This window comes from Leuciscus leuciscus (genome assembly GCF_965113295.1).
Source record: "Leuciscus leuciscus genome assembly, chromosome: 3".
NCBI lineage: Eukaryota > Metazoa > Chordata > Actinopteri > Cypriniformes > Leuciscidae > Leuciscus > Leuciscus leuciscus.
Genome location: NC_138727.1, coordinates 52,112,532 through 52,124,559, shown reverse-complemented (window position 1 = coordinate 52,124,559; position 12,028 = coordinate 52,112,532). Strand labels below are relative to the sequence as shown.

The 12,028-nt window shown below is 46.1% G+C and overlaps 1 protein-coding gene across 1 annotated transcript in view; it reads right to left on the bottom strand.

The window, feature by feature from the left end:
• The window catches only part of LOC309493633 (uncharacterized protein), a 454,994-nt gene that overhangs the window by 427,284 nt on the left and 15,682 nt on the right, over nucleotides 1-12,028 (bottom strand). The window contains exons 3-6 of the mRNA XM_082162779.1: nucleotides 6,147-6,185; nucleotides 5,539-5,595; nucleotides 2,307-2,696; nucleotides 2,166-2,222 (exon numbers count right to left, since the gene is read on the bottom strand). Of these exons, the coding sequence (XP_082018905.1) occupies nucleotides 2,166-2,222; nucleotides 2,307-2,696; nucleotides 5,539-5,595; nucleotides 6,147-6,185 (543 nt within the window). The remainder of the gene's footprint in view (nucleotides 1-2,165; nucleotides 2,223-2,306; nucleotides 2,697-5,538; nucleotides 5,596-6,146; nucleotides 6,186-12,028) is intronic.

Genomic DNA, 12,028 nt, shown 5'->3' with positions numbered 1-12,028 from the left:
ATTTTATAGTTCTTTATCAGTAAAAACACAACTGTTTCTGACTATGAATTGTGGAATATTCAGAACTACTGTACAGTGAATGACAGCCAGACACTCCTGAGAACAATCTATAGGTTTCATACATTTCTATAAATACATTTCCAGGACTTTTGAGACAAATATTCATAACCAAACCCTGCATGAAATGTCTGTGAATACATGCAGAATAAGAATAAAAATCCATGTTCAAATTTACCACAGCATATCTTTATTAAAAATGAACGATAACCCAGGCTCTTGACAATTGTTAAGTTACTTTTTTTTTTAAGCCATTTTAAACGTTTTCAGAAAACATTTCTACATTGGTAAATCAGATCAACATGGCAGCTTTAATGTCCAACAACTGCTTTTTCTGTCATTGTTGACTTACAGAATTGAAGCATTATTGAGAAGTATTAAACTCGGCCGAAATTATAAAGATTGATTGTAACTCTATTGCTGTTTCAGATGCTAAATGATGATGTCAGAGTGTGTAGAAATAACACTGTCATTGCTAACTTTGTTTAAAACTTGTTTAGTGTCGCTTATACACTCACACACATCAACATTCGACATATGAAACAACAATGGTGACGTTTTCTGAAAACTCCTGCAAAGACTGAAACAAAAGAGACTTAACAAACATCAAGAGTCACGAGCGCAACTAAAGTAAACTAAAGTAAAGTAAAGTGAAATAATGTTTCAGGAACATCACACTAACCTTCAAGTAACATTTTGGACATTTGATAAATGTTTATTTTTATGAAATTTTTCGTTCCCAGAATCAACACTGAATATTTGGAGAACGTTCTTGTAACTAAACTCTGTTTGCTGGGAAGCTTTGTGGTTTATTATAAAATAAACATTTATTTAAATAACGCTGACACACGAGCAAGACATACAATAATGACCCTGAGAAATCACTGTATGGATTAACAAATCAACTGAAGGCAACAATATGTTGCTACTGTATTTCCTACAGTAAAGTACTGGCAACAACAGCTGACGTTTTTATTTAATTATAGTGATGCAGTAAATATTTCATTCTTCTGACACACACACACACATCTATCCAATGATACAGAGCAGCGTTTCCTAAAAGCATCGTAAGCCTAAGTTGATCATAGAGATTGTGTCAGTTGTTCTACGATCAACTTAGGCTTACGATGATTTTGGGAAATGCAGCCCTGATCTGTAGCCTACATACATTAGAAAACATTCAGAAAATAAACAATAGAGACACAGGGCCCTATTTTAACGATCTGAAACGCAAGTGTCAAAGCGCAAAGCGCAAGTAACTTTGTGGGCGGGTCTCGGCGCTGTTGCTATTTTCCCGGTGGGATAAATGACTATTGCGCCAGGCGCAAATCTAAAATGGGTTGGTCTGAAGTAGCTTCATTATTCATAGGTGTGGTTTGGGCGTAACGTGAAATAAACCAATCAGAGCGTCATCTCACATTCCCTTTAAGAGCAAACGCGCTTTTTCCATAGCGGATTGCTATTGAAACGGCGGATTTGCCAGGCGCGCGCCAGGAGCGGTTCACAGCCAAGGAGAGCAACGCTCTCGTCACGGCCGTAAAAGAGAGAAGTTACATTGAAATGGAGAAACCCACCCAAATTAACTTCGGTTAAACAGGCGTATGATAATTTGGGTAAATGTGTAAGCTAGATGTATGCTTTTATAATAAATAGTCTATCTATCTATCTATCTATCTATCTATCTATCTATCTATCTATCGTAATAATGTATTCAAAAATGAAAACTGCTGCTTCTGTGTAGATGAGAGAATCAAAGTGTATGCGTGTTGTGCACATGCTACATTGATTATGGCCAAGCATGCGCCCTTAAAATAGCATATGAATAACATGCGCAACGCGCCACTGACTTTAAACTATTTTTTCCTGGTTAGTGGCGCAATTGTTTTCTAAACCTGCAAAATAGCATGAATGAACGTTTGCGCCGGAACACGCCTCCTCTTTGCGCTGAACCTCCCCCGGGAGCGCAAGTGTATTTCCTAACTTACCGACGTGCTTCTGTGGAGGGAAAAGTCCGCTTTGCGCGGGTGCAAAATAGGAATGATACATGCGTCGGTGTACAAAGTCACTTGCGCTGGGTGCAAGATAGGGCCCACAGTGTGTAACATTACCAGGTGAGATGGTCACTGGTGTGACTGTTGTAGGGCTGGTGTTAATGCTGCCAGTGTCTGAAAGTTTGGATGAATAGTGATTAATGAACAGAGACACAAATATCATGAGTGTGTAGACAGAGCTCATGTGAATATAATTACCTGCACAGTATGCTGAACAGTAGTAGTTGTAACCAGCCGGTCTAACCAGCTCATAGACATAATAATTGTCTGGACAGGCTTTGACTTTAATGGGAAAAGACCCGTAATAGCAGCAGTAACTCGCAGCTTTACCGACCCAGTGACCGCAGACATCTCGAGTGACGACTCCATCTGTTACTGTTGGGTGTCCACCACGTATCCATAGTGCGATATCAGTGCCACAGCTGGACTGAGCAACACATGTGTCTGGGATATGAGCGCTAGTGTTGTTAATGAAGAGACGATACCAGCCGCTCCAGGAGACATGGTAGTCACAGTTTATGACTGAAGGATGTGTATTATTGATGGATCTCCATGTATCATTCAGCTCAGTGTAGTTGTAGCAGGGGTCTGCAGAGAGATAAACTGTTATGAAAATATATTAAGAAATTAACAAGTTTCTGAAAAACATGTTTTATTACAAAATGTAACCAAAAGTGCAGCTTTAGATATTACTTTTTCTTCTTCTTCTTTTGCTAATTCGGAGCGATTCATTTCGATCCACAATATTTTTTTCAAATGCATTTAAACATTATTTAAACATCAACACATTACACACCAGTATAATCATGTACATATTATTATTATTACTGTTTTTTACGATTTTATTTCCATTTTCTTGGTCTAAAAATGACCATTTCAAAATGACCATTGTCAGATTTTCAGCGGGAATCCATAAACTAATATTAAAGTAACAATCTGACATTCAGTTTCCTCAATATTTCATATGCAAATAATAATAATAAAAAAAATATACTAAATGATTTCACTAAAACAGCAGTATTATATTTTACACAAAACAATGAAGTTTCTCCGCAGCATGTGAAGTGTTTTATTCCAGTAGTGTGCTCTCCGCTGTGTGTGTGTGTGTGTGTGTGTGTGTGTGTGTGTATGTGTGCTCTCCGCTGTGTGTGTGTGTGTGTGTGTGTGTGTGTGTGTGTGAGTGTGTGCGCGTGTTCTCCGCTGTGTGTGTGTGTGTGTGTGTGTGCGCGCGTGTTCTCCGCTGTGTGTGCGTGTGTGTGCGTGTGTGTGTTTTTTCCACTGTGTGTGTGTGTGTGCTCTCCGCTGTGTGTGTGCGCGCTGTGCTTTCCGCTGTATGTGTGTGTGTGTGTGTGTGTGCTCTCCGCTGTGTGTGTGTGTGTGTTCTCTGCTGTGTGCTCTCCGCTGTGTGTGTGTGTGCTGTGCTCTCCGCTGTGTGTGTGTGTGATCTCCACTGTGTGTGTGTGTGTGTGTGTGCTCTCCGCTGTGTGTGTGCTCTCCACTGTGTGTGTGTGTGTGTGTGTGTGATCTCCGCTGTGTGTGTGCTCTCTGCTGTGTGTGTGTGTGATCTCCGCTGTGTGTGTGTGTGTGTGTGTGTGTGTGCTCTCCGCTGTGTGTGTGTGTGTGATCTCCGCTGTGTGTGTGTGTGTGTGTGCTCTCCACTGTGTGTGTGTGTGTGTGTGTGTGTGTGTGTGTGTGTGTGTGTGCTCTCCGCTGTGTGTGTGTGTGTGTGTGTGTGTGTGTGTGTGTGTGTGTGTGTGTGTGTGTGTGCGTGCGTGTGTGCGTGTTCTCTGCTGTGTGTGTGAGATCTCCACTGGGTGTGTGTGTCTGCACTGCGCTCTCCGCTGTGTGTGTATGTTTGTGTGTGTGTGTGTGTGTGCTGTGCTCTCCGCTGTGTGTGTGTGTGTGTGTGTGTGTGTGTGTGTGTGTTTTCTCCGCTGTGTGTGTGTGTTTGCTCTCCGCTGTGTGTGTGTGTGTGTGTGTGTGCTCTCCGCTGTGTGTGTGTGTGTTCTCTGCTGTGTGTGTGCTCTCCACTGTGTGTGTGTGTGTGTGTGATCTCCACTGTGTGTGTGTGCGCTGTGCTCTCTGCTGTGTGTGTGTGATCTCCACTGTGTGTGTGTGTGTGTGCTCTCCGCTGTGTGTGTGCTCTCTGCTGTGTGTGTGCTCCCTGCTGTGTGTGTGTGTTCTCCGCAGTGTGTGTGCGCTGTGCTCTCCGCTGTGTGTGTGAGCTCTCCGCTGTGAGTGTGTGTGATCTCCGCTGTGTGTGTGTGTGTGCGTGTGTGTGTGTGTGCTCTCCGCTGTGTGTGTGTGCTCTCCACTGTGTGTGTGCTCTCCACTGTGTGTTTGTCTGTGTGTGTGTGCTCTCTGCTGTGTGTGTGCTCCCTGCTGTGTGTGTGTGTTCTCCGCAGTGTGTGTGCGCTGTGCTCTCCGCTGTGTGTGTGAGCTCTCCGCTGTGAGTGTGTGTGATCTCCGCTGTGTGTGTGTGTGTGCGTGTGTGTGTGTGTGCTCTCCGCTGTGTGTGTGTGCTCTCCACTGTGTGTGTGCTCTCCACTGTGTGTTTGTCTGTGTGTGTGTGCTCTCTGCTGTGTGTGTGTGCTCTCCGCTGTGTGTGTGTGTGTGTGTGTGTGTGCTCTCCGCTGTGTGTGTGCATTGGGCTCTCCGCTGTGTGTGTGCTCTCCACTGTGTGTGTGTGTGTGTGCTCTCCACTGTGTGTGTGTGTGTGTGTGTGTGTGTGTGTGTGTGTGTGTGTGTGTGTGTGTGTGCGTTCTCCACTGTGTGTGTGTGTGTGTGTTTTTTCCGCTGTGTGTGTGTGTGTGTGTGTGTGTGCTCTCCGCTGTGTGTGTGTGTGTGTGTGTGTGCTCTCCACTGTGTGTGTGTGTGTGTGTGTGTGTGTGTGTGTGTGTGTGTGTGTGTGTGTGTGTGTGTGCTCTCCACTGTGTGTGTGTGCTCGTGTGTGTGTGTGTGTGTGTGTGTGTGTGTGTGTGTGTGTGTGTGCGCGCTCTCCACTGTGTGTGTGTGTGTTTTTTCCGCTGTGTGTGTGTGTGTGTGTGTGCTCTCCACTGTGTGTGTGTGTGTGTGTGTGTGTGTGTGTGTGTGCTGTGCTCTCCGCTGTATGTGTGTGTGCTCTCCGCTGTGTGTGTGTGTGTGCTCTCCGCTGTGTGTGTGTGTGCTCTCCGCTGTGTGTGTGTGTGCTTGTGTGTGTGTGCTCTCCGCTGTGTGTGTGTGTGTGTGCTCTCCGCTGTGTGTGTGTGTGTGTGTGTGTGTGTGATCTCCGCTGTGTGTGTGTGTGTGTGTGTGATCTCCGCTGTGTGTGTGTGTGTGTGTACTCTCCACTGTGTGTGTGTGTGTGTGTGTGTGTGTGTGCTCTCCGCTGTGTGTGTGTGTGCTCTCCACTGTGTGTGAAATGACAAAACATATTTTCAGTGTACATTACCTATTGCAGTCGTCACCGGTGAGACAGTTGAAAAGGCCAAGTACAGTCTTAAGACATCTAAAAAATAATTATATACAAATGAATCAACATGTTTAGGACACAATAAAATATAAATAAACATATATAAATATAAGCTTGTACTTAAAATAATAGGTCACGCAAAAATGAAAAAAAAATTATCTGCGTGCATGACGCAAAAGTGTGTGAAATTCGATGTAGCGCATGCCTGTGACATGTACGCGACGAGAGGCACCGTGAGCAGATCGGGGTCTTCACGCACGGTGGAGCGTTTTTAAGATTTCTGGAGGGTGGTTTCACTTTTTTGTATTTTTAAGCCCCAAAAACGCTGTCGCCGTCTAAACGACAGGCACATCTGATAAAATATTTTTATGTTTTCACCCGCGAGCGTTCTCGTGTAAACAGGGCCTGACACTGCTTCTGTGTTTCTTTGAACACTCTGCTGGAGTTTCCCTTATGAACACTGCGCGATGGAAATTCAACACCGGGGAATTTACTGTGTGAAGTGACGTGAAGGATAAACCAGATCTGATTCACTGGTCATTACATCAGCATACAGACACAAAGCAAAAAACACTGTTTAGACTTACACAGAATAGCAGAGATGAGAGGATGAGTTTTCATAAAACCTGAAATATGAAGAAAAAGTCAATAAAAACAACTGAAATTGAATTGTATTGAGTCTGAGAAAACTACATTAATTATACGTTCATGTAAAAGCCCTGAAAAGGGGAGTAGTTGAGTGAAAGATGCACAGACACAAGGTGTGTTCGACATCGGCTGGATGTAACCGATCGGCGAGAGTAGCCGTGTGCAGGCCATAGAATGTGAAAAAAAAAAAAAAGAGTTCTCTGGCTACTCTCAAATCGCTCTCGGTACTTTGATGGCATACGTCACAGTCACGTGGCGTCGGCGCTGGATTAAGTCGGACAAAGTTTGGGAACCGGCAAGATGGCGGTGTGAGTGCATGTATGCTTCGGAGCTGTTCACCTTCAGACTTGCATATTAGTGAATCATAGTTAGGCTACTTTAAGTATATTTTTGGAGATACATTAATGCAGATTTGAGTGCACCGTGTCAACTTATTGTTAAGGTTGTTTCGTGTAGAATTCTCGCATCTTAACGACACACGTGGGGGGATAACCTCGGCTAACAGCATCGCTAGCTAGCATACCACAACTACGGCAGCATGCAGGTACCAACGGACAATCCGCTTGTGAACAAGCTACACGACTACTGTATGGCGGATGCTCCTGTGATCTCCCTCGGGGACCCAGATTTCCCCTCTCTCCCCATTAACAATCCTAACATAAATGCTTTTACTTGGAGTAATAGAAGTGCCAACAGACGTTCACGACTGGACTATTGGTTAGTTTCTGATCATTTGAATATTGATAAAATATCAGTTAATATCATCACAACCCCATTAACAGATCATAATGCAGTCTCCATCTTTATCCCCTTGCACTCTGCCCCCTCCACAAGATGTACAGTAGGAATGCTTACTGGAAACTAAACAGTTCGCTTCTTCAACACGATGAGGTTAAATCAGAAATAAATAAAAAAATCTAATATTGAAATTTTGGAATAAAGCAAAGTCCGAGGATGCTTTTGGTAGCAATTGGGAACTTCTGAAATTTAAAGCTGGCCATTACTTGAGGAATTATGGTAGTATCTTATCCAAAAATCGTAAATTGGAGGAAGAAAGAGTGGTCTCTAAAATAATTTCCTTGTACCAAAAGGACCCTGTAAATATATCAGAAGAGGAACAACTAACTTTAATTTCGGAACAACTTAAACTAAATGAGATTTACTCCAAGAAAGCAAAAGGTGCCTTTATAAGAAGGGGAGCAGAACTCTGCCTATTTTTTTGGCTTAGAAAGATATCATGGGAAATTTACTTTAATCCAGCAACTTAATATTAACGATACTGTAACTGATGATTCGAAGAGCATAGCTGTTTTCTGTGCGGACTTCTATAGAAATGTATACAAGTCCAAATATTGCCATCAATCAACCACTACATTCTTGAACTATCTTATCGTCACTCCAATCTCTCAAGATGATAGGAAACTCTGCGATGACCCTATAACCTTGCAGGGAATTACATTTGCAATTGAACATGGTAAAACTAACAAATCTCTGGGTGTTGATGGCCTTTCTGCAGAGTTTTATCAGGCTTTTACACAAGATTTAGATCCTTTTCTACTTGAAGTAATATTAGAAAGTGTTGGAAAAGGTTCTCTACCTCCTTCTCTGACCCAAGGCTTAATTACGTTAATCCCCAAATCCAAAAAGGATCCACTGTTTATAGATAATTGGCGACCTATTTCATTGCTGAACACTGAGTACAAAATTTTTGCCTCAATTATTGCAAAACGATTAAAAAATGTTTTAGACCCCATTATTGATTAAATCCAATCAGGATTCATGAGAAAAAGACACATCTCAAACAATATTCGGCTTGTCTTAGATATAATTGATTATTAATTTTTATGCCCTTGTGGCGAGGGGGGCGTGGTTTTGCGGAGTCTGTAGCGGGAGAGAGAGGACGGAGCAGAGCGGAGCGTAATTAGGTCAAGTGCAGATGATGAACACCGGTGTCTGATTTCAGTAATTGGCATGGAGAGACCGGATATAAGCCGGCGTGCGGGAGAGAGAGAGAGAGAGAGAGAGAGAGAGAGAGAGAGGAGCTGGGACCTCGTATGCTGCGGAGAAGCTGATCAAAGAGTCATCGAAAGAATATTCTGAGTTATCGTGTTTTGTGGCTGTGCTTGTGCACGGTGAATGCACTTTGTGTGCACCTTTTGTTTTACCCCTTTGAGAAAAGTGAATAAATCGAGTGTCCCAGCTCAAGCCGACCCCTGTCTTCTTCCTTCCTCACCATTACTGAACTGAACCTCATCACACTGGTGCCGAAACCCGGGAAGGAAGAAGTACGCCGCCGCCATGCAGTCCCCGCCAGGTACGCCATTTGCGGATATCATCCAGTCGCTCGCTGGTCTTCATCAAGAGCAACACCAACACCTGCTGGCAATCAAGGAGGAGCAAGACAAGCGATTCGAGGCGCTCCTCCGATCCCAGCATGAAGACCGCGAGCTGTTCCGGAGCTGGGTAGACCGGGAGGTTCGGGCCATCCCCTCGCCTAAAGACAGTCCATCTCCTCTGCCGCTCAACAAGATGGGTCCTCAGGATGATCCAGAAGCATTTCTGGATTTATTTGAGAAATCGGCAGAGGATCGGGGATGGCCCACTGAGGACTGGCCAATGCGGCTTATCCCTCTGCTGTCCGGGGAAGCGCAGATAGCCGCACACCAACTGCCAGTCAAGAATCTCCTGGTCTACCGGGACCTCAAGCGTGCCATCCTCCAGCGGGTCGGTCGGACCCCGGAACAACATCGACAGCGGTTCAGGACCCTGACACTGGAAGAGTCCGGCCGACCCTTCGTGATGGCACAGCAGCTCCGGGACTCCTGCCGCAAATGGCTGATGGCCGACGAAAGCGACGTCGAGGATGTGATCGATCGTGTGGTACTGGAGCAGTTCGTGGCCAGGCTGCCTAGGAAGACTGCACAGTGGGTCCAGTGCCACCGCCCGACGTCGCTGAACCAGGCCATCCGGCTGGCGGAGGACCAGATGGTGGCGTGCCCAGGGGTCGGCGAACCCCTACCATCTGCATCTCTCTCTCTCTCTCTCTCTCTCTCTCTCTCTCTCTCTCCACCGTCTCACTCTCTCCCCAAACCTGTCCCTCTCCCCAGGTCACGCGGAGGGCTCCCGCCGAAGCCAGCGCCGAGATGGAGGACGGGCTATTCGGCAGATCCCACAGCTGCTCCCAGGGCTCCTCCCAGGGGAGGGAGCTCGACCACTGGATTCTTCACCCCACAAAGTCCAACACCGCTCTCTCCACGCCAATCGCTTGACCCGCTTCCTGCCGCCAGGGCGGCGGTAAAGTCTGGGCCAGCCTGTTGGCGCTGCGGGGACCCAGGACACTTCATTGACAGATGTCCAGTGATGGAGGTGGGGACATTGATCCGGGTCCCCGACGCGCCACAGGCTGCCCTAGATCAAGCTGGCCTATACCAAATACCAGTGAGTATCAAGGGGGGTACATATCAGGCTTTGGTAGATTCAGGATGTAACCAATCCTCCATACATCAAAGCCTGATTCAACCTAGGGCATTGGATAATAGCCGCATGGTTAAGGTTCGGTGTGTGCACGGGGAAGTGGTGAAGTATCCTATTTTGCCTGTGGATATTCAATTTAGGGGAGAAAAGCATAGAGTAGAGGTGGCAGTTAACCCGCACCTCCGGCATCCGATAATTTTGGGTACTAATTGGCCCTCATTTAATAAATTATTGGGGTATTTATGTTCTGATGCTTTTTGGGGGAAAAGAGAGGAGAGTGGAATAGCGGTTGCACAGTTAGGAGAAACTGAATCGGAACCTCTGGAGCCTGTTTCTGGGGAACGGAGTGCTCTGGAGCGAACCATCCTCACTGAGCATGATGATTTTCCCCTGGAACAGTCCCAGGATGAAACGCTGAAAAATGCCTTTGATCAGGTTCGTTCTATCGACGGTCAGCGTCTTCATCCTGACCAACCGCTCTCCTACCCTTATTTTTCAATTTTAAAAGATAAGTTGTATCGGGTGACCCAAGACGCCCAAACAAAACAAGATACAACCCAGTTATTGATTCCTAAAAGCCGTCGGGAAATGCTTTTCCAGGCGGCTCATTGTAATCCAATGGCCGGGCATTTAGGTCAAACAGCTACACTAAGCCGTCTCATGGCCCGGTTCTTTTGGCCGGGCATTCACGAGAATGTACGCCGATGGTGCGCGTCTTGTCGTGAATGTCAGTTGGTGAATCCACCGGCCACTCCAAAAGCACCATTGTGCCCCCTACCATTAATGCAGGTCCCCTTCGAGCGAATTGGTATGGACCTCATCGGGCCATTAGAACGGTCAGCGCGGGGACACCGCTTTGCACTAGTTCTGGTGGACTATGCAACGCGGTATCCTGAAGCAGTGCCGCTCCGCACTATTTCCGCTAAGAGCGTGGCGAGCGCACTGTTTCAACTAATCTCCCGGGTGGGAATTCCGAAAGAAATTCTCACCGATCAGGGCACGGCGTTTATGTCACGTACTATTCGCGAACTTTACGAGTTATTGGGCATTAAATCGATTCGAACCAGCGTCTATCACCCTCAAACGGACGGGTTGGTTGAACGATTTAACCGCACGTTAAAATCCATGATTCGTAAGTTCGTACACGAAGACGCCAAAAATTGGGATAAGTGGTTAGAACCCCTCTTGTTCGCTATACGGGAGGTCCCGCAAGCCTCCACGGGGTTTTCCCCCTTCGAGCTTCTCTATGGACGTCAGCCCCGTGGGGTATTGGACGTCCTTAGAGAGACTTGGGAGGACGGACCTTCTAATAGCAAGAACGAAATTCAGTATGTCATGGACCTGAGAACAAAACTCCACACTTTGGGGCGGCTATCAATGGAGAATTTGTTACAGGCACAGGACAAACAGAGTCGGTTGTACAACAGGGGCTCTAGACTGCGTCAATTTACACCGGGAGATAAAGTGCTTGTATTACTCCCTACTTCTAGTTCAAAATTACTCGCGAAGTGGCAAGGACCCTTCGAGGTCACACGGCGAGTTGGTGATCTCAACTATGAGGTAGCTCGAATGGATAGAGGCGGAGCACATCAAATATATCACCTCAACCTGCTAAAAAAATGGTCTGAGGCGGAATCAGTGATGCTGGCGACGGTAGTGAGTGGGGAGGAGGATCTCGGTCCAGAAGTGAGTTCAAAATCTCAATCTCTCGCTCTGGCCCCTGGAGGAGACCACCTCTCACCCTCACAGCTCACTGATATAAAGTCCATACAAGCAGATTTTGCTGATGTGTTCTCACCCCTGCCTGGTCGAACGAATCTCATTCAGCACCATGTTGAGACTGAGCCGGGCGTGGTTTTTCGCAGCCGGCCGTATAGATTGCCAGAACACAAGAAAAAAGTGGTTCAAAGTGAATTAGAAGCAATGCTAGAAATGGGAGTGATAGAAGAATCCAACAGTGACTGGGCAAGCCCAATAGTTTTAGTTCCTAAAACGGACGGCTCAGTACGGTTCTGTGTGGATTATAGAAAAGTGAATGCTGTGTCGAAATTCGACGCATATCCAATGCCTAGGGTTGACGAATTGCTTGATCGACTAGGTACTGCTCGCTTTTATTCGACACTGGACTTAACCAAGGGTTATTGGCAGATCCCCTTGTCTCCCATGACCAAAGAAAAGACAGCTTTCACAACGCCGTTCGGATTATACCAATTCGTTACTCTTCCGTTCGGGTTGTTCGGGGCTCCAGCGACTTTTCAGCGTCTGATGGACAGAATTCTCCGGCCGCATGCTGCATATGCCACTGCATACCCGGATGATATTATCATCTATAGTGGTGATTGGCAGC